The sequence below is a fragment of the Platichthys flesus genome, chromosome 3, assembly GCF_949316205.1.
Source record: "Platichthys flesus chromosome 3, fPlaFle2.1, whole genome shotgun sequence".
NCBI lineage: Eukaryota > Metazoa > Chordata > Actinopteri > Pleuronectiformes > Pleuronectidae > Platichthys > Platichthys flesus.
Genome location: NC_084947.1, coordinates 21,394,606 through 21,421,333, shown reverse-complemented (window position 1 = coordinate 21,421,333; position 26,728 = coordinate 21,394,606). Strand labels below are relative to the sequence as shown.

General features: G+C 41.8%; 1 protein-coding gene across 1 annotated transcript in view; it reads right to left on the bottom strand.

The window, feature by feature from the left end:
* Positions 1 to 26,728, bottom strand: part of zdhhc8b (zinc finger DHHC-type palmitoyltransferase 8b) — a 60,805-nt gene that overhangs the window by 3,016 nt on the left and 31,061 nt on the right. Inside the window, exons 2-8 of the mRNA XM_062384628.1 lie at positions 9,619 to 9,740; positions 6,156 to 6,313; positions 4,785 to 4,957; positions 4,101 to 4,203; positions 3,511 to 3,602; positions 2,182 to 2,314; positions 305 to 410 (exon numbers count right to left, since the gene is read on the bottom strand). Of these exons, the coding sequence (XP_062240612.1) occupies positions 305 to 410; positions 2,182 to 2,314; positions 3,511 to 3,602; positions 4,101 to 4,203; positions 4,785 to 4,957; positions 6,156 to 6,313; positions 9,619 to 9,740 (887 nt within the window). The remainder of the gene's footprint in view (positions 1 to 304; positions 411 to 2,181; positions 2,315 to 3,510; positions 3,603 to 4,100; positions 4,204 to 4,784; positions 4,958 to 6,155; positions 6,314 to 9,618; positions 9,741 to 26,728) is intronic.

The following is a 26,728-nucleotide window of genomic DNA, read 5'->3' as shown; positions in this document are numbered from 1 at the left end:
CAATGATTCAGTCTGAAATGTCTCCATCAAAACACAAATCTGATGCTGATTCAGTAAATGGGATTTTCCTGCTCGCTGCAAATCACGCCTTCTCTGTGGCCTGGCATAAAAAAAGGCCATGGACCAGCCACTGGGACGAGCATTAATCAGGCTAAACTAGCTCCAAGTGGCACATTGGGCACTGGTGATCTACAGAGGGGAGTTTAGGGATTTGTGCTTTGCTGCAGGAAAGAGAAATGAGATTGATAATGACTGGCAGATTGACTGATGAACACAGGGAGGCTGTTCTCCTTTAGTTTCGTACCTTCACCGGAGATCATCTGGCCTTTCAGCTGGTTGTACCGGTCGGCTTTGGGCGGCAGCGGTGGCTGAGTTTCTTTTTCATCCAGGCCGTCCAGGCTGCTTTTGGACTACAGGGAGGAGGGGCAGGGTGTTAAAAGCATCCAGAAGAGCAGCAGATGAAATGGAGAAGAGACTGTGTTGGTGTTAGTGATGTGCCAACACAACTCTCACAGGAGGCGGTATGGTAGCAAAGCTTCATTAGGGAGCACCTTGAGCTTAAATTGATGATTTCAAGTGGTTAATAGAGTGGGCATGGTGACAAAACAGGGACAACAATTATTTTTCCATTTTTCTATCTTAAAGGAGCAGTCCGCTGACTTTTAACTTCCAGAACTCCAGTCAGACACTAAAGAAAATCGGTGGAGCAGAATGACAGAGTTTGTGTCCGAAATCCTTTACTCATTCACTCACTGTATAAGGAGTAGCATAGAGATCATTATATAGAGCGGTATACAGTCAGCTCATCAGGAAAATTAGAAAATTCTTTCAGACACAACAGATTTTTAAGTGTAGATTAGTACGTCACTGTTGTCGTACAATGAAAAAGTGCCATATCTATGTCAGTCCACTCATATTACTTTAGGTGTAAGAGTTTATTTTAGTAATATAGAATAGTATTAGTAATATTTAGTCTTTGCGGCAGGTTTGAGTTATTTTTAATACAGACTTTTCCTTTTATTTTCTGATTTCTATTGAGATTCTTTATTAATTTATTTTTATTTGGACATGACTCAATTTATTTTTTTAACATCATTCAGTTCTCTCTTTGCGCAATGCAAAACAGTATAGATAGATTGTTCATCAGTTGTACACTACTTTTCACAATGCATTGTAGGATACAAAGAGTCCACTAGGCTATGAAAAAAACACACTAAACATTTGTACAACGCTACACAATTGCAAACTAAGTATACAGTGAATGATGAGTGATTTCAGACAAAACCGTTTTCACTTATTTTTCTTCCTTCTGAAAACCAAGTGTCTACATTACCCACAATGCAACAAGATCTCTGCCAGAGAGATTTGAGTGTGTTATGCCGCCCGTTAGCCTCATGTAGAGACAGTTAGCAGATGACAGAGGTCTCAATCCATTCTATTTCTAAAGTCCCGCATGTTTTTCAATTGGAAACTTGCAGAAGCAGTTTATCAGACTTCTGCCACACAGCTCCTTCTGGGGGGGTTTATACATATTTGATTTTTTACTCCCCAATACCTGTAAACAGACTTTGATGTATGAAATCAGTGGAGTCTCCCCTTTAGGTTACAGGGAATTTTAAGTTGAGTTTTGCAAAATGTTCACTTAGTCTCTCTCACAGTTTACAGAAAAAACTTCCCCTGAACAATCTTTCACACCAGAAAATAATTTGACCTGTAGGGTTCCACTCTTGAAAGGGAACGGGATGCTGTTCTTAACTGCAGCCCCACTTTGTGCTTAAGGCTGATAAGTTGAGTTTCGTGAAACATTTACTCCCAACATCGAGAATTGATTTTTAACACTAAGTGGCACAAATTGAAAAATATTGAGTAGTTACAAAAACCTTCTTGAGCATCAGGCATACTAGAAAATGGTTATTAATGTACATTTGTCTTTAAAATCACAAAACAACTCCTTTACCATTTTAACACAATTTTAAGAGACTTAAAATGTATATAAATCTATTAATATTCTACCCTCCATATATCTGAATTAATTTAGCTACTACATACTCTCATTCTGATGCACTGGGTATGAGGCTGCATGAAAGAAACTAGTAAAGGACGTGAGGAAATGGTAAACATCAGCTCAGATAAAGTACTGAATGGGAGCTGGATGATAGGGATAACAGGGAAAGAACTCACCTTGGAGCTGACAATTGTGCTGCGGATGCCGTTGTCACTGACCACAATGGTTACCTGCCTGTCGGAGAGATCTGGTCTGATGAACGGGGGCTGGACTTTGATGTTGGGCTTTTTTCTAGGGTCCAGTGTGTACCTGTGTTTGGACAACACACGTATCAGGCAACGTCGGCAGGGTTCAGTTTTCAGCATAGTCTGTCAGCCTCGCCATTACATATTAGAGGGTGATCCACATCGTGAGAAGCCAGGATGAGAAGTTTGCATCTCAGTAACACATTGTACTTCACATCAAAGTTCCCACCACAGATCCAAAGGGGGACACCAGCATTGTCTGCCTGACTTAAGTTAAGTATAACCATTGCTGCAAATCATCAATATCATATCACTGTGTGTCAAGATTGATATGACTGCTCTCTAACAGTGAAGCCAACGTGTCTTGATTACCCCCTGTAGGTCAGAAACACCACTTCCTGGTTAGTGGATAGGACATGAACCAGACTAAAATGTCAAACTACATTGGGGCAAGATGGCAGCATTGGCATCCAATGTTTAATGGTTAGCGTGGGAACGTGGGGAGGAAAGTTATCAAACTCCTACATTAAAAACATCCATGTTACTTAATGAATGTGAGGGATTTGGTTTCAGATTTTAAAGATCCTTGAGTATCAGTCATGTCATTGGTCCAGTAAATGTAACACCCTCCATCGGGGACAGTAAAACAACCTGAAGGCAGAAGCTGGTAACACAGCGTTTCACCCCCACCTGCTGTCGTCTCTCTGCAGTCACACTGTAGATTTTTATGGGAGGGGACTTGTCCCAATAGGATATAAAACTGGTGTTCTGGGTTGCCACGCTGCATGTGTATGTGTGTGTGTAAAAAGCACAGTGAGAAGCTCTGTGCTCTGTTTCCCATTCACTCTACACTCTGAATCAATTCTCTTTGCCGTCTGCCTTTCCCCAGGGTTCCTTGTTGCTCTCAGGCAGAACTGGATACAAACCTCCACAAGCACCTCGGAGTATGAGAATACACTCATACACACACAAACACACACACACAGGATGGATCGATATCTCACTGCAGTTACATGATACTGCACTAGAGCTGTGCATGGATGTCATGGGCCCTGATCCGCATTGACTTGCAGAGATGTGTGCAAAACCACACACACATTAACACATGCTCACCAACACACACAGTCTCTCAATGTATGTAGATAACAAAGCAGAAAGACAAAACCATTTATTCATCAATCATCACTGGAAATAATCTTCTGTACACACACACACAAACACACACACACACACAACAGGCAGCATAGTAGAGCAGCTCACCTCGGGGCCAGAGGACTACATAAGACATACTCCACATTGCCACAGCAACCCCTGGTGAAGGGATTCACTCCTCCACGAAACTTTCCAGTCACCTGAGGAGAAGAGTCAAACGCACACACACACACACACACACACACACATATATTCAGGTTTCAGGGGTCCAGTGCTTGAATATAAAACAGGTGACTCATAATAAGTGTGTGTGGGGTTCTTTGTGCTGGTCATTAGCATTTGTGTTACTCATTTTACTGCATCTGTGTTTACTGTCCTTAACATGGCACATTTATTTCTCACACACAGGATAATTGAACTGCATTATTCCACAGCATGTACAGCTGGAAATAATGAAATGAGGTTTACACTGATTCTCAAGATTCTTCAAATATTTCAAAGGTGACCTTAAGCAAGAAAATAGGTATTGAGGCAGCTCCAGGTGTAAAAGTTGGGATCTGTGTCAAAATTACAGTTGAATAAATGTTTTTTTTGTGTGTGTGTGTGTGTGTGTAAGTGTGTGTGTGTGTGTGTGTGTGTGTGTGTGTGTGTGTCTCAGAACAAGCGTAGCAGCAGCTCCTGTGCCATTGTTGCATCACCTGTTCATTGGTTGTTCGACCTCGAGCCACGAGCACCATATGGAAGCCTGTGAGCCCCATAACTGGAATGAAGAAAAGCCCCGCTATACCCATCACCACCATACTGGACAAAAAGGTCAAGGGCAGCAACAACAGCAGTTGTGGACTCAAGGACATGAATGGATGTGCTGTAAGAATAACCCATAGCATCTGGCATCAGCTCTATGCTTCTAACATTACTCTGGAAAACGAAGGGGAAACATATTATGCTTATATTCAGGTTAATTTTAATTTGGGTTATTACTCGAAAAGGTTTACATGTTCTAATGTTCAGAAAACGCATCACTGTTCTCATAGTGTAAATTACTGCAGCTCCTCTGTCTGAAACACTTTGTTTTAGCTCCTGTCTTTTGAAGGACCCGCCTTCTGATGAAGTCTAGGTTGCTCTGATTGGCCAGCAGTCCCACTCTGTTGTGATTGGTCAACTGCATCCACTTCGCGTAAGAGAAATCAGGCCCATGGCTTTGTTCAGGGCCGAGCCAGACTAGCTGCTCGCCATTATGCAAATGTGGGGCATTGTTATTTCACATGAATGTGAACTATAGAGGACAATAAAACCGAAGAAGCATCATCATATGTCTCCTTCAAATACCGAGCAGATTGTCCCTTTATGAGAAGAAGTGGGTGATGTCAGTGAAAGGATACGTGACGGTGGTGTGCAGCGTTCCCAGCCTCTCTCTGTGGTGAAGGACAAAGATGAGGCCGAAAGAAAAGATTCCAACCATGTGGATGGTGAGAGAGAGCAGGAAGAGGAAGAAGTAGCGGTAGTTCCTCCGTCCAATGCAGTTGTTCACCCAGGGACAGTGGTGGTCAAAGTCCTGAGGAGGGAGAGAGAGAGTTACACTTCTAGTATATACAACTGAACTTTTAGATTTGACCTACGTATCGTCTCCTATACACTGGTAAAATCACTCAACACAAAGTGTTCTTGGTTGAATTGGTTCAATGAAATATTCGACCTACATCACCAATAATAACTGCCTGCAGAATAAGAGTGACATCTTGATGGGTAATTCAGAACTTTAACAGAGTTATGTGTTTGATTCTCCCACAGGGAAATTGGGTTTCCATGCATCTGTTTGTTAGTCAGCGAGATTTAGATAAACCTACTTGATGTATAACCACTAAACTTGGTCAAAGGATGTCGTATGTGTCAAGGAATAGAATACAATTTTGATGTGGATGCAGAATTTTCTTTTTTCACTTTCTTTAATGCCGCGTTTTACAATGTTTTTCAAGAGATGGATCTGGATGAGAAAAATCTGGCCTATTTAGGGGACTAATATTTGTGAGCTTGATTGAATTTAAGGGGTCTGTTGGTCCTTGGCGGAGGTATCTGCTCTGCTGAGTCCCACCATAGTTAGTTATGTGACCTACAATTTGTCTTTGGTCTTTAAATTTGATTGTAAATGTTTAACACATTTTGACCTATCAATAATCTCCTATTACTGATAAGTCACTAGTTGCATTTCTTGATTGAAGTCGACAAATTATTCTTGGCTGCTGAGGAAGGAGAAAAGTTTCAATTAAATAATCGATCCATAATAAACCTTTGACTCCACAAAGTATTCATAAATGTAATAAAAACTTACATTTATAGAGCACCTTTCAAGGGACTAAGCAACCTTTATATTTCCACATCATACCATATGTGTAGTTTTAAAACCTAAATGTGGATTTAAAAGCCAGTACTAATAATTCTATTTTACGATTAAAACTGACAACAATTATGATCTTTAATAATTAAAGAATTCTTGCGCACATTTTTTGGGGAAAAAATGTATGAATATTTATACCACATACATATTCAGTTTTAGTCTCAGTTGTAATCCTCTAAGTAAATTCAAGTGGCAAAATACTTAAAAATACATCTAACCTTCACTGTGCTAAAAGGACAACATCAGATGTCTGACAAAAAAACGGTATCAGTATAACTTTAAACATATTTAGATGTTTCTGCCTGCATAATTTCTGAATATACACCGTTCTCTGTTTGTACATTAAGTATTCACACACCTCTACACAGTTGTCACAGACGCTGCAGTGCGAGCACCGAGGCGGCCTGTAGAAGTGACAGGTGGCGCACCACTTCATCCGGACCTGGATGCCCTTGATCTCCACGTTCTTGTAGAGCGGTGCCCTGAAGTCATCATCCTTGTCCTCGTCCTCGTCGGCTGTGGAGAAGAGAATATATTTACCCTCAGAGCTCGCACATTCACATTAGAGCACAGATGCATATGGTGGCGTGTGTCATAGTACACACACACACACACACACACACACACACACACACACACACACACACACACACACACACACACACACACACACACACACACACACACACACACACACACACACACACACACACACACACACACACACACACACACACACACACACACACACAGTAAAAATAAATGGTTTTGATCCAGGGCAACTGGGAAGCTGTACTGTAAGCTGTGTGCAGAGGCAGCAAACTCAGAGAGATTTGTATAGATATGAACTATTCATTCTTCTTTTAACATTAAGGCAGATTAACGAGAAGACATGACTGGTGGGCAACATAAACTGTTTGCTTTTCTTTCACACATCTATCTGATAATTCCAGAAATCATGTGTAGTGCTAAGGGCCAAGGGAAGTGCAGTGGCAGATTTGGTGCGATTTGGACACATATCAATAATCTTAGAATAAACTGGCAATAGTTGGGGCACTGCCGTGTACACCCTCTCTGCAGTCTGCGGATCAAGTTGAACATGTCTTCCTCTACGTCCACAGATAACCTACAGGGACAACGTCACTCTGCCATTGAAAATCATATTGTGTACATTTAAGATTCTAATATATACCACCGGTATATTGCTGAAATCTGTCTGTAGTCGCCATGTGTATTTTTAAGGGGTCTATTACAATGCGCCAATCAAACTGACCGTTTAAAAAGAGGCACTGCACTAATTATTTTATGGGAATTGAACCTCTAACCCTGACAGAGTTCATGCCTTGCTTTATTGAACCTAAACCTGTAAGGGATCCCCTCACATCTAAACTACAGCTTGAGTGTACAAGCATTTCTGTTGGCCTTGGTGCGTCGCTGCATTCAATCAAAGTGTTTACGTGAAGCTTTGCACTCTGTGCCTCTGACAGCTTTTTGGTTTGGGGCTGCTGTTGAAAAATAAAATATGTCTTCTGCTGATCAAGGGGCACATTCTCCGACCCGAGAAGAAAAATCATTTCACTGAGCCATAATAACTGCAGGGTGATCCAGGTAGCTGAGCACACGGAGAGAGTTCAAGAGAGTGCATGAAAAAGAGAAGGCGAGAGAGAGAGAGAGAGAGAGAGAGAGAGAGAGAGAGAGAGAGAGAGAGAGAGAGAGAGAGAGAATCAAAAGGTAGAGCGCAGAAATAAACAGTTCCACAGCGGGAGATTGCTCTGTCATTATGGCCCTCGAGCATCTTCAAATAGAATTTTGAAGGTAAAGCGCCTGCCAAACCAGAAGAAACAACCAGCAGCTCTGCTTGCATCTCCTCTCGCAACGTCTTTCCTACAAACGCTCTTAGCTAGAATAGTGAGCAGACAAAGCATGGGCCTCTTTATTTACACAAAGACATGTTATGTTAAGTTACAGTCAGATTTTACCTGAAATACAAATTCTCATTAAAGTAAGTTTTTTTCACCCCTTGCCATTATTGATTTGAAAAACAGCTTATTTTGTTCATGATGTCTATTTTGAGCACTGTGAGGCACTTTCACCTCATTTTAATCAGGCCTATATGTGTGTGGTGATGGAATCTTTATCAAAACATATCTTAGGCTTAATCCTGTTATAAGCCTTCATGTAATCCTCAAATTAAAATAATTTCAGCTGCTGCCACCTTCCCTGATGTAATAACAGCTCCTGTGAAGGTCAGGTGTCATTTTATTCAGATTATGGTTTATAGTTAATTTAGTTTCGAGCAATAAAACATTATTGAGAAAAAAAGTACATACATTCTTTAGCCTGCTCATTGATACTTGGGCAGGTTGCTGTTCATTTTTTCTTCCTTTGCTAAAAATAGCTGCCTGCTAAAGCTGGAAAATGAGGTTGATGAGAGCAGTGAGACTGAAGAAAATCAGTAAGTAAAGCTGCCGGCTGTAAAACCGATGAAACAGAGCAAACTGCTCTGTAGAGCAGAGCTGCAGAGTTGGGGGATAACTCTCTGTGGGTTCATCACTGCAAGCGACTACGTTACATCGCATGTGGTCACTTCAGCCTTTTGGTGGGACAAATTTATTTTGCCACCCCTGCACCTGGCGTATAACTGCATTTTGGAAAATCTTTTAAATAATAAAAAACACTGAGGAAAAACCCAATTGCAGAAGAGAAACCCAGGTAATCTGCCCAAGCACACTCCAAGTGCACAGTTCGAGCACAAACAGGGGCTATGTTGATATCAAATTATTTTAGTGTTACATATTGTTGAAATACAAAAAGATTGAAACGCGCAGAAACTAATAAATACAACATTCAACTCTTTAATTTTCACTTTTGCAATGAATGATCCTATGAGCAGATGTAATTTAATGGCCATGTCAGTTCTTCAGTTTTAATCTTAACTTCACTGGCAGCTCTGTTGCCTCTGATATACAATATGAAGAGCTTGGTAAACAGCTCATCCCTCAGGAGTCTATAAGAGGCGGCAGGGCAGAGGCAGCAGAAGGCCACCATCACCTTAGGCTGATAACCTGAACGTTTCCACAACCTAATGATTATTACCCCTTTATGAGCAGAGAAAGCTCTTCCTAAAGACAGGTGCTTATCATTTACAAGCACATTACACACGTCCCTGGGGATGAGCTCAATCATCATTACTTAACCCAGGCAGCGCTGAAGATGAGGAGTCTGCATCAGGAGCACAGCGTCACTCCCCTTGCTTAACGGCTGAGAGACATTCAATACACCTCACAATAAGGAGGTTGTATAACATCACCTCCTCCATTGTCCTGCATGTAGAGCACGTGGACTATACAGGCTGTTACAGGGAGATAATGGGGGAGTGGAACACTGGGGAGGGGGGTGCTCTGATAAATGTGATGCCATTAAAGCTGTGTTCTCTACATAAGGATTCTATATGTAGATGGTGTTTAAATACTACAATAGGTCTTTTTAGTCTAAAGTGACCAGAATCATCTCTGAGAAAATTGTATTTATCATATGCTTTGACTTTTCATTTTGGTCCATCTCCCATCCATTAACATGGAGGGGGCTATACTGCAGCCAGCCACCAGGTGGTCTATGGAACCAATATGTCGTCCAGCTTTATATACAGCCACTGTTTGACACAATAGACTCTATATAAAGGTGTTTGTATCCAGGGTATTTTAGCTTTATTTATGGTTAGTGGGAGAAAGTGGAGATGCGCCTTCCATCTTTATACACAGTCTATGGTTGGCACATGTCTAGACAGTGGAAACCACTTTCACACACATGCATATACAAACCTCTGGGGTAAACTCCAGGGTCCATGAAGGTCGCCATACTGAAGTTGGCCAAAACGAAGAGGAAGACAACGCCATTGTAGAGAGGCACAGCGGAAGAGATCACCTTAGTCAACCAGGGGCAACTAGAGACACAAAGGAGGAGACAGGTTTAGGAGACATACATTTACATCACATCTGGATCATAGGTGCGTTTCTGTTGCACCAATATGAACAGTTAGCACATCATTCCCTGATCATGACACGTGTGCACTGTTTGTTAGAATGAGTGCTCTGTTCTTTTGACACTTGAATTTTGGTTCTTCAAGGGGATATTGATATTCATAATGCAAAACAAGATAACACTGTGTTAATTACAGCAGGGTTGATCCTGGATGCCACAACTGGTGACCTAACAAAAAGAAACAAGATTCCCTATCTCACCCTCTTCATTGAATCATTGAATGTTTTAAGAAAATCATGCTTTCAGCAATGAAATCATAACCTTACCAAACCCAATGCAGCCTATCTGTCCATGTAGCCTGAGCTGTAAATTCAAGATACCCAGAGTCTGTTGCATTTATTCTCTGTGGACCACACATGGCAATTCATCATATAGTTGTAAAGAAATTTCAGTCTGAACCAACCAGGCTTCTAGCATGGCTATTAATAAACCCAGAAGAGCTTTCAGGTCTGGTCATTGTTTAATCACCTCCTAACTCTGCATCTCACCCCAACCCTTATCACTCTGCTCTGCAGGTAACTGACCACCTCAATTCAAACCTGTCAGATTAGTCTGTTATCAGTGGGAAACATTTCCTGTCCAGACTGACCTTCTCCACTGCCTGCACGTCTTAACCCAGTCAGTCAGCGCTGTGAAATATTCAACTGAGGGGACACCTGAATCGCACCCACTGCCCTGCTCAGTCACCTGGACTCAAATGTCAAGACACCGTTTGCTTCCGCCATCATTCAAGTCAACTGTTTGAGAGGCCTCCCTGGAGATGAGACGCCCTCAGAATGAGGATAACGGCTAAAGGTGGACATACTCTGAGAGAATTTATCAATTAAGAGCTATCTCACAGGAGAGACGAGAAGGTGTGTTACTGACGTGACTATAATCGCATTCTTGCATAATTAAAAAACACACACACTTTCACATTCAAGTACACTTCTCATCAAAATCTATTTCCTGGTACCCATGCCCCCAGATCATCTTCAGTCCACATATCACCAGTCCCTCTTTTGCTTTGTTGAATTATTCAGAGCTGCGGCTGCGTCCCTCACAGAGAATCGAGGGGCGCTGACGGAGATGAGATGGTCTCTCACACAACCAGTCTGTACTCGTCCTCAGCTCCGTGACGGCAAGACATTCTCCCGAGATTGGAAATAACATTGGGGCATATTATAATTTGTATTTAACTTTAATAACCTCAAATGTAGCTTAAACTGTACTACAAACTCCATTATATTATTATGAAAGCATTTTGTAACTTAGAATCCAGAGCCGATAATAATCGTTTTGCTTTGTACAGACAGTTTCAAAGCAACACTGAGACTGAGGAATTGTAATGTACAGAAGATTCACCAATTTGATTCACCAAAGTGGAATATTTGAACAACTATTGTCTCAATGTCAATTTGAACATTCGCCTCGCATTTCTCTACCTCTACTTGGAATAACCATATACGTCACCCAACCATATATCTCACACTAGTTGGGTTATTTAAGTTTTTGTGCTGCTGATTCTGTGATCAGAGTATTAGTCGGGTATTTATGGCGCATATTAGCTTTTGCAAGGTAACAACGCTCGTACATTTCAGTGGACCTGCTGTTTACTCAGCAGTCGGCAGTGTGTAGCACCCTGATGTGTCATCACAGCTTTGGCAACAAGTCGACTAGGTACAAACGCTGCAAAGTTAATAAAAGAAAAGAAACAGCATGCACCTCCATGGTCTTACAAATTCTCAATTTACTCCCCCTTCAAAGGATCATGTATTTAGCTCACAATTTGGAAGATAAGGAAATAAATTGAGTGCAGCTGACAGAGAGGCTGGGAGTAGACAGCGTAGGAGGAAGAAGTGACTGAGAGAAGCCTGATTAAGGCCATAGACGTTGGTTACCACAGACCGCTTATCAACGCTGTGTACAAGCCGCTGTTACTGCTTGTGCAACCATGATACTTTGACGAGGATAGAAAAGCCTCCAGTTTGACAAACAGTTTGGACCAAATTTCTAAAGCTGAAGGGGCGTTTGCTGCCAAATCGGCAGTAATGTAAGTAGATTGGTTTTATCTAAGTTTAAGTCCGGATGCTGGCCAAAGTGGAAGAAAGACGTTGATTCTCTATGGTTAATAACATGCCTGCAAACAGGGGGTGGTAAGTTGATAACATTCATGCTGATGAACAAAATATGTCCCATAGCATCGCCTGTCTTAGATGAGGATGAAAGAGTGACAGTCTACAGCTTGCTCTTCAGAGTGACAGAGCAGCACAGCATCCGCTTACTAACCTTGATCAGATCGATATGAGGCAGACAGCAAGAAAAGGATAAACTTTCTAAAAAGCTAAGGCTTTCTCTTTGACATCATAAATTTGTGTTGTTAATGTGGGAATGAGTCTAGAGTCTATTTCCACAGCTTTCGATATGACACATGTTTTGGTGGCTGGTGATCGGTTTTGCTCATGATCTGATACAAGGATGAGAGAACATCCCTGACATCCCAGCAGCAGCCTGCCATGACCATATTTGGAGGAGTAGGGGCTGAGCCTGACGGAGAGCCGAGGACACTGCATGTCCTGCAACCCTCACCCATTGGACGGTCCTGGTATGTCCCAATATATAGCTTTATGGTCTATTCTACTCTTAACGGGACCATAATTTACAAAATGAATATCATGACATCATGACACCAGACACTAAATTCAATACACATGTCCAGAGTCAGCTCAGGGGCTGAGGGATGGAATGTTAGTGTTGGGTATCTGATGGGACCCTCCGTCACTGAGTATTAGGATAAAAGAAACCCCCCTGCTTCCTGGTGATGATAACCCAGTTGTCTGAGCTGATTGCAGGCCCCCTTTAAAAAACACAGGCACACTCTGATCCCACCACTGTGGAAAATGTATGGAGGGAAGAAAAAAATCACTGCGCTCTTTGTAAAGTAATCAGGTGTTTGATGAAGAACTTTAGCTTTTTAAAAGGTGGCCGGATTGATCTGTTGGCACGGTTGCAGCTCTAAATAGGGCTGTGATAATCCCTCACATGTACCAGTAAAACATGGCTACTACACACTGCACATCCCCAACTATTTGAATGCTCAAATCTTCTGGTTCATTATTTGCCTGCTTTGGGATCAGAGCAGAAAGAGCCAGCCTCTCTTTGAAGTTGCTTTATCTGTTCTTTTCCTACCTCTGGGAGTTGGTGGGGATCAAAGAGAACGGAGTCAATCCAGAGAGCCTTCCTTCCTCCAACATGAAGTATATTATTTAATTAATAAGTATTCTGTGAAAATCCTCTATGGTTTTCTTGGAATTCACAGTGTTTAATGTCAAAGAAGTTGTCTACAGGAACAATGTATCGCCTGTTATCAGGATCAGCATAACACGTGATCCGAATGCAATGCTGGTGAGCATGAGTGACACCTTCAACATTAGATGATGCTGTTAGCTGGGAGCACTAACAGTAATGTAGTCGGCAGATGGAACAAGCGCCATCCCATTGATTAGTTCATTAAGGCTGTACTCAGTGGAACACACATGGAAAGCCTGCTCCCCTGCTGAGATCCAGCGATCCACAATGTGTTGTAAGCCCGGTGTCGTTTCTAACCTAGCAGGCGAAGGAATTTTCAATCCTGATTTGAAAACGGGAATCATCTTCTATAAGGGAATGAGAGTGAAGGCTCAGTTCGAGGATTTCAGCAAACTTATTGTACTCTTCATAGGATTCATGAGCGGTATCACACACTCCCGATACTCCCCCTGGAACCTGCCGATCTCTAACACCAACACATCCCAGAGGCTCTTCGTTCACACACATGACATTTAGTATTCCGCACACAAACACACACAGCAGCAAGCCCGTTGTCAGTGGAGACAGCAGTGGTGTTTGCTGGAGGCGTGGAGCGCTGCAGTTCAAGGCAGGTCAGGCGAGAAGCAGAGCCGCACAGAGTGATTGAGTATCACGAAATTCACTCCATCCGGCCCTTAAGTTATCTCTCAGGGACGGCTGGCTGCACAGCTATGGGGATTTTTTTTTTAGGTTGAGTTGTAAAGTCCCATTGAAAGTATGTTTGTGATTTAAATCTTCAGCCTTCAGTCTAGAACATATCAGAGAGTAGGCAATTGATCACAAGTTCCCAGAGCCCAGAGTGACATATTACATGGCTTGTTTTGTCTGAACCATTAGCTCAGACAATCCAGTTAAATTTATACAGATATCAAAAAGGGAAAAGCACCTAATTCTTTGATTTATTAAGTTGGAACCACAAAATGTTTTGAAATGTTGCCTAAAAATGATGATCAAAATAGATGCCGATGTAATAGTACAGTATATATTGTTGCAATAAATATATATTTATTTTTCATAAACTCTCCAAAAACGTACACACACACACACACACACACACACAGAGTAGGGAAGTGCTACAATCCCATTACAAGTGTAAGATGCTTACACGCCCATGACTGGTTTACAAACTAGTTGTGTCACAAAATCTTGCCTGTGGGTTCATGTCTTAAACTCAAATTTAAGAGTTATATTATTTTTATAGATAGTAAACATCATAGCAATAATACTTCTTTGACACCAAAATGTGTAAAGTATACACTGATTCTTTTTTTTAAAGGAGGCTAACCCTGCTAATAACATGATTGACTCCTCTCCATTGCCAGTAGAGGAGCTTGCCTTTCAGTTTTTTTGCTCAGAAGCGTCATGTCCGTCATCACAAACACACAGAAATTTCACCTGGCTGTCTTGCCAAGTCAGCGCGTTCACCCAGGTGCCATGTTTCCATCACTGGAGTCGATACAACCCTGTGTCTACTGGAGAATTGTTTGACCCAGGAGTGTATGCTGATTGTATCCATTCCCATTTTAGATAAAGCCAGTGGAAAAGAGGCTTTTTTAATTGTTTATTAGAAGTAAATTATGTCCTGAAGGAATGGACAATTTTACTCTAGACAACCGAACAGGACTGTGCAGCTGCACATTAGCCTATATACCAGCTGTAGTTCATCTCAGAGCACAGTGTAGTTTGCATTTTCATAATACATAAGAGGCCAATTTGATAATAAATTAAATTCTTTTGCCCCCACATGTCACCCTTATTATATATTCATAACCCCCTTTTATAATCTGCCGAGGAAAGCAGAAAAGCAGTTCCGCGAAGAAACCATTTTTATTCCCTCAGCAGTTTCACCAGCTTACCACAGTAAATTACATCACACTATAAATAAGCACCATGAGCAGTGACACTATTACAAACACTGCCTGTCTCTGAGGCTCGTGTTTAAAAGACAGTTTCAATTCAAATCTATATTTACAGCTGAAATGCACTGTATGTGCCAGTGAGATGAAGAAATTCAATAAACATCTCAAATTGAATATCATAAATGCACAATGCACACTCATCCACGTGAAAGTCAGCGTTTGAGGATTCAAGGTGGTTACACTGACGTCCATTATCAGGAGAAAATAATCTTATTCAGGTTAACAAGATTTCTTTCAACCTCCCTTCAGAGTTTCTGCGTTTTGCAGGAGATGATATCACATGTTGGATCTCACTGTGTGATCAAAGAAACACTTCCATATGGGAGAGGAATGAGGTCCTGCATGCACTTGCAAGTGGGAGTGTGTCAAGAGGAGAGTAGGTTAGCATCACCTTTCTCTCGCCACACTTCTTCTCTTCATCCTCCTACTCACAGTCTGTGTAGTTTAGCATTTAGCGTAATAAACACATGGTTTGTTAATCTCTCCTTTTATCCCCCGCACTACACAATATGTCCTCACACCCTCGAACAAATCAACACTGTGTGCTCCTATAATCAGAACAAACAATTGTTCACCACTTTTTCTTGATGAAAAGCAGATTGCATTTGCATGTGTCACTAAATCGGGAGAACACACAACCATGTCGCAACCACAGTGTGTTTTGCGCGTGCTGGTGTGTGGTGCAACCCCCCCCGAGGGGTGATGAAACATGTGCTGTCTTCTGTCAGGCTCCCCGCGAGAAACTGTAAACTAGTAGAGTGCCATGGGTCAGATGAAATAAGTGAGGCTTACAGGGCCAAAGACGCAGGCTTAAAAGGACAAGTGCACCGAGTGTCTGTAGGTATTTAGAACCACAGCAGCAGGGACACTCACCTCTGTCGACGAGACTTTAGTGTGTGTGCACATACTAAGCTCTGTCAATTTGAAATATGCATCTCTATATAACCCAATCTTGATATTGGCTTTTGTGGGGGGATGAGTGGGTGGATTCAGCTAACACGGATGTGCCTGCATTTAACAGCCACTGGGATTGCTCACTTCAGTTGCCATGCTGGTATGTAGCAGCATGGCAATGCCTGCAGAAGGTGGCTCGACCTGGGTCACATTCCCAGTCACTCTTATTCTAAGCCCTGAGCACTGCGGCCTGCATGTGGGGCCAATGTCAAGAAGTTCAACACGTGTGACTCGATGAGGAGACGAGCCGAGTCGGTTTCTGTTTGGTGTTGAACACAAGGGTTGTACAGTTAATACAAATATAAAAAGGCCCCTGTTACGCTCACATGAAAGATGTGACGTCACTTTCCTTTTACTTTTTAAGATGATTTGTTAATGTTTATATTGAAAGGGTCAACCTTCAACAGTTGCAGTAAATGCCTGCTAACACAGAAAGTGACACAATGAAATTTGTCTAGGTGAATTATGGGAGTTTAGCAATTTCACTGATTAGCTTTGCCAATCATCACTATAGTGGGCATATAGTGACGTAGGCTAGTAGGCAGATAAGTTCACACAAATTGGTAAAGAAAAAAAAACATGCCGCAGTTTATACTACGCCAGACAAAATAAGGGTGGAGGATGTAAAAGTGGATGATACCACACAGCTAATAAGCTGATAGCTTCCGAATTAAACCCAATTGTTTGACTCTCTGCTCCTTGTTTGCTAGTTTATTGGTCGACAGAGCGAGTTGTGTCATCATCACGAAACACCTTTATTTTGACAGAAAATGTTGCTACTTGAAATGCTTTGGGCTTTGATGTTATTTTTAGGTAAGTCATAAAAATACGGATTAATAAAATATAATTTATGTTTTCGAAGATGTTAGGAACTTATGAAATGTCCCACCTAAGGCATGATATTTGTGAAAATCCATACACTGATAAAGAGTGTGACAATCCAGGGGGAAAGCTAGTAAGATGCCCAGAGTCGTGATTCTTTTTGAGGAAGTAATGTAAGGACAAGATGGACTCTATCCTGAGTTATATTTTTGACAATTTTACAATACTGCAAGTAAAAAAACTGAATTCCAGTTTTATGTTCCTTTTCATCACTCAATACACTTGTGTTGCTCAGTGCACTTTTGTAATTGTAGACTTAATCCCAGCCAGAGCAGAGGGTGATGATGCCAAATCCCATTCACCAGCATTAGGCTGGTCCACACTCAGCAGTTCTAGGAAGAGAAGGGGAGGAGGAAATGAGGAGCTGATCTGAAACCTGAGGAGGTACTCCAGAAATACAGCAGATGGTAGAAAAACACACACACGACACACACAACCACCAAGGCAGAATTTAAAAGTCAGATAGAAATAAAACCCTGACCAGAGTCTTAGAAAGCAAGATATGTGTCTGTCCTTAGTGTCCATGCTTTAATACTGCTGCACAATGTCCACCCCCCCCCCAAACTCTATTATGTATCTGTATCTTTATCTGCAAGCGCCATCTGCAACCCGCTCCTTCCACACCAGTGAGGTCAGTCCAATTCTCTTCTCACTTCCTGCAGGAAGCCAAGTTGGAATGGGCAAGCGCACACATACACAAACATAAACACACACACACACACACACACACACACACACAGTCCTGATGCATCTCTGCAGGCAGCATTGGCAGTCACTGGCAGATCAGCTACTCGCCTGCCCCCTGGTCCTGTTGATGTTTTCTGTACAACACCCACCTTCCATCTATCAGAATGGGTAAAAATCACATAACCAAGACACCCACTTCACAAAATCTGAAGCACAATGATAGACCAACCTCAGGTACTTCAGTGTCTAATAACAATAGATTTTTGCATTGAGGAAATAGCATTGAGTGCATAACAGCTTTCACAAAGAGTGCAGAGTTGTGTTATTTGCGCTGGAACAGCTGGTGTCAAGACACAGCAAATTCTGGTTGTATTTTAAATCCACTTCTTGTTGATGGATGCTTGTCGGCCTCTGCAGAGCCCATCAGCCTAATGAACTGTTCATCAGTTTAAAACGCACACACTCTCACTCACTCACTCACTCACACACACACACACACACACACACAGAGTCACAGTCACAGTCACAGTCCTGGCTGGTACAGATTGTGGAAAAGATGGATAGCATGTTGCTCTATTAAGGGATAAAGGTGGGAACATACTATAAGGTTCTATGTGTCACTCTCAGAACATTGTTTTATTCAATGAAGGGACAGTTAGCATTGTTTTGCTTGTACGCATAGGCAGATAGGTAGGTGTGTTTGTGTGTGTGTGTGTGTTTGAGTGTGAGTGCATGTGTGTGCGTGCGTGCGTTTGTGTGAATGGGTGAATAAGAGGCACATCATAAAAAGTTTGGGTGAAAACATCACATAAATGCAACATTGATACTATTAAAAGGGAATTATTACTACGAAGAAATTTGGTACAGCCCAAACAGGTTGCCACTCAATCACAGGACTCACGCAGACAAACCATTCACATTCATTCCTATGGGCAGTTTAGTGTCACCAGTCTTTGGTTACCTATAGATTCTGACCCTGCAAGAAAACCCATGCAAGGAGAAAACATGCGAGAGGAGAGCCTTCTTTCTTTTAGAAGATTTAAGAAGACAGAACACGGCAGGAACTTGTCACAGTATACCCGGTCAAGCCTGTGTATACTAGTCAGGCTTGATAGGGTTGTTGTGGAAAGAGGAGCCAGGGAAGTGACATAGAATCCTTTGCTCATGACATAATATTAGAGAAAGGCTTAGTATGAGCTACCTGCAAAAAAAACGTACCTACTATGGCCTCTATAGAGGTTATATAGGTTATATAATGACAGAGAAACTGTGTAAATTAGCTCACAAACAACACTTACCCTGTTTCTTAATTTTCTATGTAACACAATTTATTGAATACTTCATGACTAGTTTGGCCTGTTGTTCTAGATGCTTATAAAGAGGTGAGTAAACAATTATTAACAAAAGTGTGATATTCTTAAGTAGATGTTTCATCAAACAAAGTCAAATCAACGCTTAATGGCCACATTAGCAAATGTCTCAAAATGAGTCAGTCCTTGTTTGACATCTGTCAGAGCACGACTCGTTAGCCGAGAGTGGAAGATGCATCACCACAGCCTGAGCGCTGAAGCGCCCTCAGCAGCCTTTATCCTTCCAGGCACTTAACACAGTCTGATGAACCAGTGAGCATCATTACAACACCCCCACCCCTCCAGCCCCAGCAACACCCTCTGCAGTTGCAAGTCAAGATGATGAGGCGCGTCCTGAACCGACCTTGAGCATGTCAACATGTGCTTCTTTCCTCTCTCTCTTTATCTCTCTCTCTCCCCCACACATATATATATACACACACAAACACACAAAGAAACACACACACACAAGCACACACACACACACACACACACACACACACACACACACACAGACTTGACTTGCATTAAATTACATAAATACATATTGAATACATAAAATGTGCTGAAGATTACCCTGAACTTATTAATTTGTGAACCTGTAGTTGCCACTAAATCACAGGAATAAAACTTCAAACAAAAATGTGACTTATAAGTAAAATTTAAGACCATTTACACCGTTTTGTATATACCAGCCCAGGTTCAATGTGTCTCCTAAGGCTAACAGTCACGAGACACATCATACCTAAAAGTGGTTTGTCCTTGTTTTGAGGGTAGTACTTAATAAAAACCACACACTTCTCAGGTCTGTCAGGAGTTAGAGGTTGTTCACGACACTAATCATTGACATGTTAATGATTGGTCAGTTGCTGCATGCAGGTAATGTGCCACATTGTGTCAGTGTCTTATGAAAACACAGATAAGAACTTTTAAAAGCAAAGTTGTGATGTTGCAAAAAACACCAGAGATGAAGGTTCGCACAACTCTGCACCATTTTGGGACCATTTGACCATTAGTTGCCACTAAATCCTATATCTATATATATATAAAGATATATAAAGATATAAAGATATATATATAAAGATATAATTTTAGATAAACAATAACTCAGAAGATTTCACACACACAACACACACAGCCACACACACACACAGAAACTGATATACCCTTCGTTCAGCTCCAACATGTGCTCAGTGAAAACCAGTCTCACGGATTAAACACCTCCAGCTGTTTCATTTGGACTGATTTTGCCTCCGGCTCACCTCTAACAGATTTGACATAATGGTTAAAAGTCATTATTGTACTTTCTCTAAAGACAATGTTATTGGATATTCAGAGCAGCCAGGGAATGGAATATTAAATTCTTAATCCTAAACGATTGTCCATATGCAGCTTACAATGCTGGACTTTCCAGTTCAATACAGATGCTGACAGATGTGGAAAGAGATTGAATCCACAGTCAGACTAAATATATATTTAGCACATAATAGCATGGTGCACTGTGGGAGAGGCTGGTGGAGACCTGCTGCAGGGTACTGACAAACTATTTTTCAGAATAATACGAACATTTCATAATAAATTTGACACAAAGAGACATCTTTTCCATATTTTAAGTTTGCACTTAATGCTCTGAACCTCAAACAGGGACTTGCTGTTCAGCACAATACGCCATTGTTCAGGAGAGTGGATGAAAACCTGCTGTCTCACAGGCTTTTATAAGTGTAGCTGATGGTTTTTTTCATTTAGAGTATGGTGCATGGGTCTCATGTGTAGTTCATGGCTTTGAACTCTGATGGGAGTGTTCTGTGGTGTTGTGTTGGAATCCTTAACAGCCCAGATGCCTGTATGTATTATGAAAGACCAGGCCTTGGACCAGACCCTCCTCTCCCACCACTGATGTCCAGATGTGCTTCCCCAGTCTATGGTCTTGATCTGTGGCTGACCATTAGAGGTGGTAAAAAGCTGGTTAGCGTAGGAGTGCATGTTTGTGTTTCATTGTAAAAGGTGCCAGTTATGGCCTTCAGTTTTTTGTTAAATCCCTTGGAGCTTCAATTTCTTCATTTCTATCCAAAAGTTTAAGATACAAAATGCATGTCACCATTCCTGGCAGTTGGCTGAAACAATCAGTGACAGTATCTGTTCAGTAAATATGAAGCTAAGCCATGAAAGCATTACCTCGGCTTAGCCTAAAGACTAAAAATAGGGTGCAACCGCTAGCTCACAGACTGGATCTAAAGCTGGACAACAGGTCTCCCGTTCACACATATCCAGAAATTAAGCCAAAATGTCTCTAATACGAATGCAGTCATCTTGTCAAGTCAGTAGAGATCGAGAGATGGTGGTGAGGTCCCATCAATACACGCACTCGACCAATCGTGGGTCAGTCTCAGCTGCCGATTGTGGTGTTTCGCCACATTTTCATGGCATCAAAAAAAAACAAAAAAAAGCATGAACACTTGAACAACCATCAGCGGTGTAATAAGAACTCCCTAAAATGACAGAAGCATATCCAAGAAAAATATATTTAATGTGTTTTTAGTTTGGTGCATGTCACATCTCCCAACAGACGCTTGGTTGAGATATCCAACCATCTCCTGGCAACAGCCTTTAATAAACAAAAGTGAGTTTTCCCAAAATGTCAATATCAGTCTATTGAGACCACATTTCAGTTTTGTACCATGAACGAACATTAAAGCAATATAACACATTTTCCCAGAATGCTGCAGCCAGCTGGCACGCCACCTAAAACCCACTTAAGTCTCAGAAGAAGCTGCCATTCAGCTTGATTCTATGCAGTGAGTAGTCACAAAAGATGGAAGTAGTAATGATTTATTGATGTGGAAATAGAAGCAGCAATATTAAAGTCTCTCCACTGAATGTGTAAATTGAGTCCAAACAGAGTTTCAGAAGTTTGAACAGAATTAAATTAGAGTATCTTTGAATTGTGAAGCTTTTCAGGGCAAAATAACTGAATCCATCTTGGGCCCTTTGAAAAGAACCTCCTTCCTGAATTCCATGTTTTTTTTAGCATGAATTAACGCTGTCTCAGTGTCTTTCTGTCTGCACTGTACTGATGTGTGTTAACAAGCCGCTGAAAAATTTGTGAGAGGACAAAATGTCCTTCACTTCAAGCTCAAACCACCCCCCCACCCCCACCTCCGTCTTCCCTTTCTAGGTTTTTCCTCTTCATCCATCACAAGCCCCAGAGCTGAGGCAGGTGCTTTCACTAAACATCCCTGAAGAGCTCTCCCCCGCCTTCGCCTCCTCTCTTTCCTCCTTCCAACCTCCTCATTCTCCTCCTGCCTTTCTCTTTCCACCTCCTCCTGCAAACATCTCTTCTCTCTCCTGCTGAAGGAACTCATCAGTGGCCCCTTCACATCTGCAGGAATCTTATTTGTATATTGTCAAACTGGGATTTTTTTTTTTTATCAACGAGGGAGGTGATCTAGATCAGCTGGAGGACTGTAGGGGGACAAAGCATGCACACACACACACACACACACACACACACACACGCACACGCAACTCTACAAATGAACTGAGGCTTTGAGAGTGAAAAGCAGGACGGGAGGTCTCTGGGGAGTTGGAATATGGCAGCTCTGTGATAAAATGGATCCGTGTTTCAGTAGTCTGCTCTTCCTCCTGCAACCTTTCTAAGTAAACACACAAATATAATCATCAGATATCTGTGTTCAGCAGGCCGCTATGACGTTACGTCAGCACGGGCCAGAGCTCCACATCTTGCACGGTGGAGAGGGAACAAAGACCCCCATTGATTAACCGCGCTGCAACAAGACAAGACAATGATTCCCTTCAGCAACAGAGGCTGGCAGCATTGGGCAGAATCCCACCAGTGTTCTGTGGGAACTTGGAGACAAAGACAGGGACAGACAGAGAGTGGGAGGGTCAGTAAACTGGGTTGACCCGTCTTCAATGCAAGCTCTGTAGCTGCAGCATACAGCCAAGCACAGCCCAGGAAATCATGATGACACATACATGACTGGGCACATTTACACCAACACTGAACTGTTGCATAATTGATGTCCCATCAGTGTTAGTGTTTAACGAGACCATCAATATGTTCTTACCCATTGAGTGCCAGTTCTCATGGCACTGTCCAATGAGCATTGCTAAGTCGGCAAACCCGTTGCCAGTGGACAGATGTAAATATAGGGCAATGACGTAAAACGCTCCCAGGGACAGTTACAGTGTCTAGGCTCCAACATCGAAAGAAGAGCTCCTCCTGTGACACAGTCTCAATTGAGCATTCATTCTTTCCAAAGGAGAATTTATAAACCTGCTGACTGAAACACAAGAGGGATGAATACGATTTAGGAGAGCTCAGGCTAAAAATGTGTCACGGAGGTGACATTACACAGGTAAAGGGAAAGCTATGGATGACTACATGTAATAATTGACCATTTACTTAATTTATCCAATCATAGTATGCAGCACTAAACATAACTATGAAAGGCAGACCTGAACAACATTGGATTTCACAAGGAATATGCACTTTTAAAAAACCTCAAACATACAAGCTTAAGTGTCTGCTCTAAAATAAGCCGGCTAATGTTGCCATACTATCTTACTTCTTGCAACACAAGTCAAGCTTGTCATCTGGATTATATTCAATTTGCCGAACCTGTTGGTTATTCCACAGTGGAAAAGTATTTTAGTCCTGTGACATAAAAAGAAAAATACTGTTACTTAAAATGGTAAATCTAATGGATACACATCTAAGTTCTGTAGTGCCAATAACTATGAATGAACGCCTGTAAGATAACCATAAAAGTCTGATTCCATTTTGCCTGATGAGGCAAACTAAAGCTCTTCTCTGCAATAATAATATAGCTGGGGAGAATGGTGACTTTTTCCCTGGGGCAAAGCCTTAGTCGATATAATATCATGTATGTAGCCAATTACTTTTCTTTTCTTTTACATGGCTCTCAAATAAAATCTATAACAAATATCAATACAATATACCTGTAAATACAATATGCACCATGCTAGGGGGGCAGCCATGGGTTTAACTAACGGTAGTTCAAGTCAATAGGACTACATTTTTACAGTAAACATAAGGATAGCCAAAGGAAATGTTAAATGTGCAATGAGTAACAAAATTGTTAGATATTACGTGCAAATTCCAGGATGTAAGATAAAAACAGCTGAGGGAGATTAACAGCAATTTGACCAGGGAAAATGAAAATAATTGCCCTTTGGCTCTCTTCAAAGCCAAATCAAGATTTACACTTTCATTTGATGCAACACACCAAACAACCCTGTGAACACCATATGAAATGACAGGGGTTTTTCCGCTGAAGTGCCTGCTGCTGGCCTACTTCCTTTATTAAGGGGATTCCTCTGGATGCCTCTCCCCTGACACTAGGGTTGCACCATCTGCTTCGACCTGCACCGGGGGAGTTTATTATGGAGCTGACAGCCCTTTGAATTGTGACTCTTAATGAAATTGTGGAGCAATATGGAAGGTCTGATCCGCTTATATAGGGAATGAAGTCTTATTCCCTGCAGCCACATTAGGAAAAGGGCTGTAGAATCAGAGCAGCGGGAGCCTGGCTGCAGACATATGCGAGGATAAACACTGATGTAAGGTCACAACTGATTCAATGAGGGGGCAGCACTGCTGGGCTTTTACTACAATAACATATTCACAGTAATGTGTGGGATTTCATTACTGAATTGTTTGGTGATTCCTGGGCACATCTTAGGCTGAAGGGCTAGAATGAAGACTGATGGCTTTTATTACAATAAATGTATTTTAGCTCTTTCACTGTATTAACTCCTGTTACTGTGAGAGTGCAGCTCTGGGGAAGATGAGAGGGATACAGACTTATTTTCTAGTCCACTTCTGCAGGGCAACACTTCTTTTGTTCCGCTTCTTTACACAAAGTCCAACATTAATGTTTTCTTCTAGGTGATGCTCTAACTGCTCGTTTCACAGGACGTTAATGAGAAAAACTGATAATAGCTGGTGTTTCCTTAAAGCACAATTCAGGCCATTTAGCGCTAGCTGCTGATTTGTATTTAATGCCTTTGGAAAAGACGAATTCCATCTACAAATACACATGCTAACCCATTTATAGGTGGAGTACAGTCTTCTGTGATTTAGTCTGTTTATTGCCAGCCAAAAATAAAAAAAAACTTTAGTAGGCTGGGTGGGGCTCCCCAGTACTCTGAGAATAATTACAGCTGGATACACTCAAAAGAAAGAATCAGAAATCTATGTTATAGGAGATTTTTATTCATGAATTATTTTAATTTCATGTTTTTCATTTTGTTGCAATAACAGTTTCATGTGAAACTCTGATATCAAATCATAAAAGCTAAATAATGTTCCAATTTCAAGTGGACGGCACATTTATGTGTCCATGTACTATATGTGCTACCTCATCACATGTGCATCGCTTTACCAGGTCTCTGAGGAAGGTTTTCTAAAGCTGGATACGGGGTTATTACAATACATAAGTCAACTCACAGCTCTGGGTTTAGGGTAGTTAAAGATTGTCGCTTGATTTATTTCAGTATCTGTGACTACAGGCACACATTGTGTTAATTTGATTTAAACCAAAAACCCTTATCTTTCATTAAACTTAACCAAAGTCCTCTAGTTACCTAAAGCTAACCACCAACAGGACTCTGGAGTTGAGGCCGGGTCACTGTGACAGATGAAAGCATGTGGCACTTGATTCATTCACAAGAAGTGTCTCCGATTGAAACACATTAGTTTGAAAGGTTTGCTTAATGTGTCCATGTTTTTCTTCCATCCATCCATCCATCCATCCATCCATCCATCCATCCATCCATAACACGGGGGGAGAAGGAGTCAATCCCGGCTGCATTGAGCTAGAGGTTGGGTAGACCTGTGATGCACCAGTGCATCACAGGGCCAAGGAGACAAACAACCATTCAAACTCACATTCACACTAATGGTCACTTTATAATCTCCAGTCAACCTAACCCCCAAAAGTGATGTAGTCTGATACTCTACACCCAATTGTACATAGTCATAGATCTCAACACCAATAATGTAAGCTAACATGGCAGCTGATTGTACTGTTATTTATTATTTACTGTAGTTGAGAGATAATAACTATCAGCAAGACGCCTTTCTTCCACCCAATCAGAGATGACTTCAGGCCCAGCTGTGTTCATTCTAGTGTTAACAGATTGTTTGACCTCATTGTCACCTGTTGAGAATTTTGATCTGCTCTAACCAACAGCTGCCCGGCCCTTCAGCCTCCCTCCTTCCCTGCAGGAGCAGCCTCTGAGGCGGATCACATCCCTTACTTGAACCTGCGCTCATCCCATTATACATGCTTCTTCAGCTCGAGTAATTATGTTATGTAAACGACCAGTAGATCTGCTGCGAGTGATCTGCCAGTGTTTTTATTCACAGGCATCTTGCTGGCATTTGCTGAGGAGAGGACGAGCTTCGCCCAGTTATTCTGGGCATCTGCACCAGCAATGTCCTGGTTTGGAGCCAACCAGCAGGAACTCACACGCCACAACCCCAAATTAAATCACCAGGATTCTGGTTCACACCCAGGCCGCCATTAGGACCCAGGGCGTGATGGGCAAACATCGCCACAAATAGAGCTCCGCCTCCTTCTAATCCCAGATGAACAGGTGCTTCTATTTAAAAGGAACAAATCCTTTCCAATCCACCCCCTTGGAATCTGAGCCCTCTCTCTCCTCTCCCACTCTACGAGGATTTCCTCTGCCTTTCTGCCTTCGCTGGATTATGGGTAGAGAAA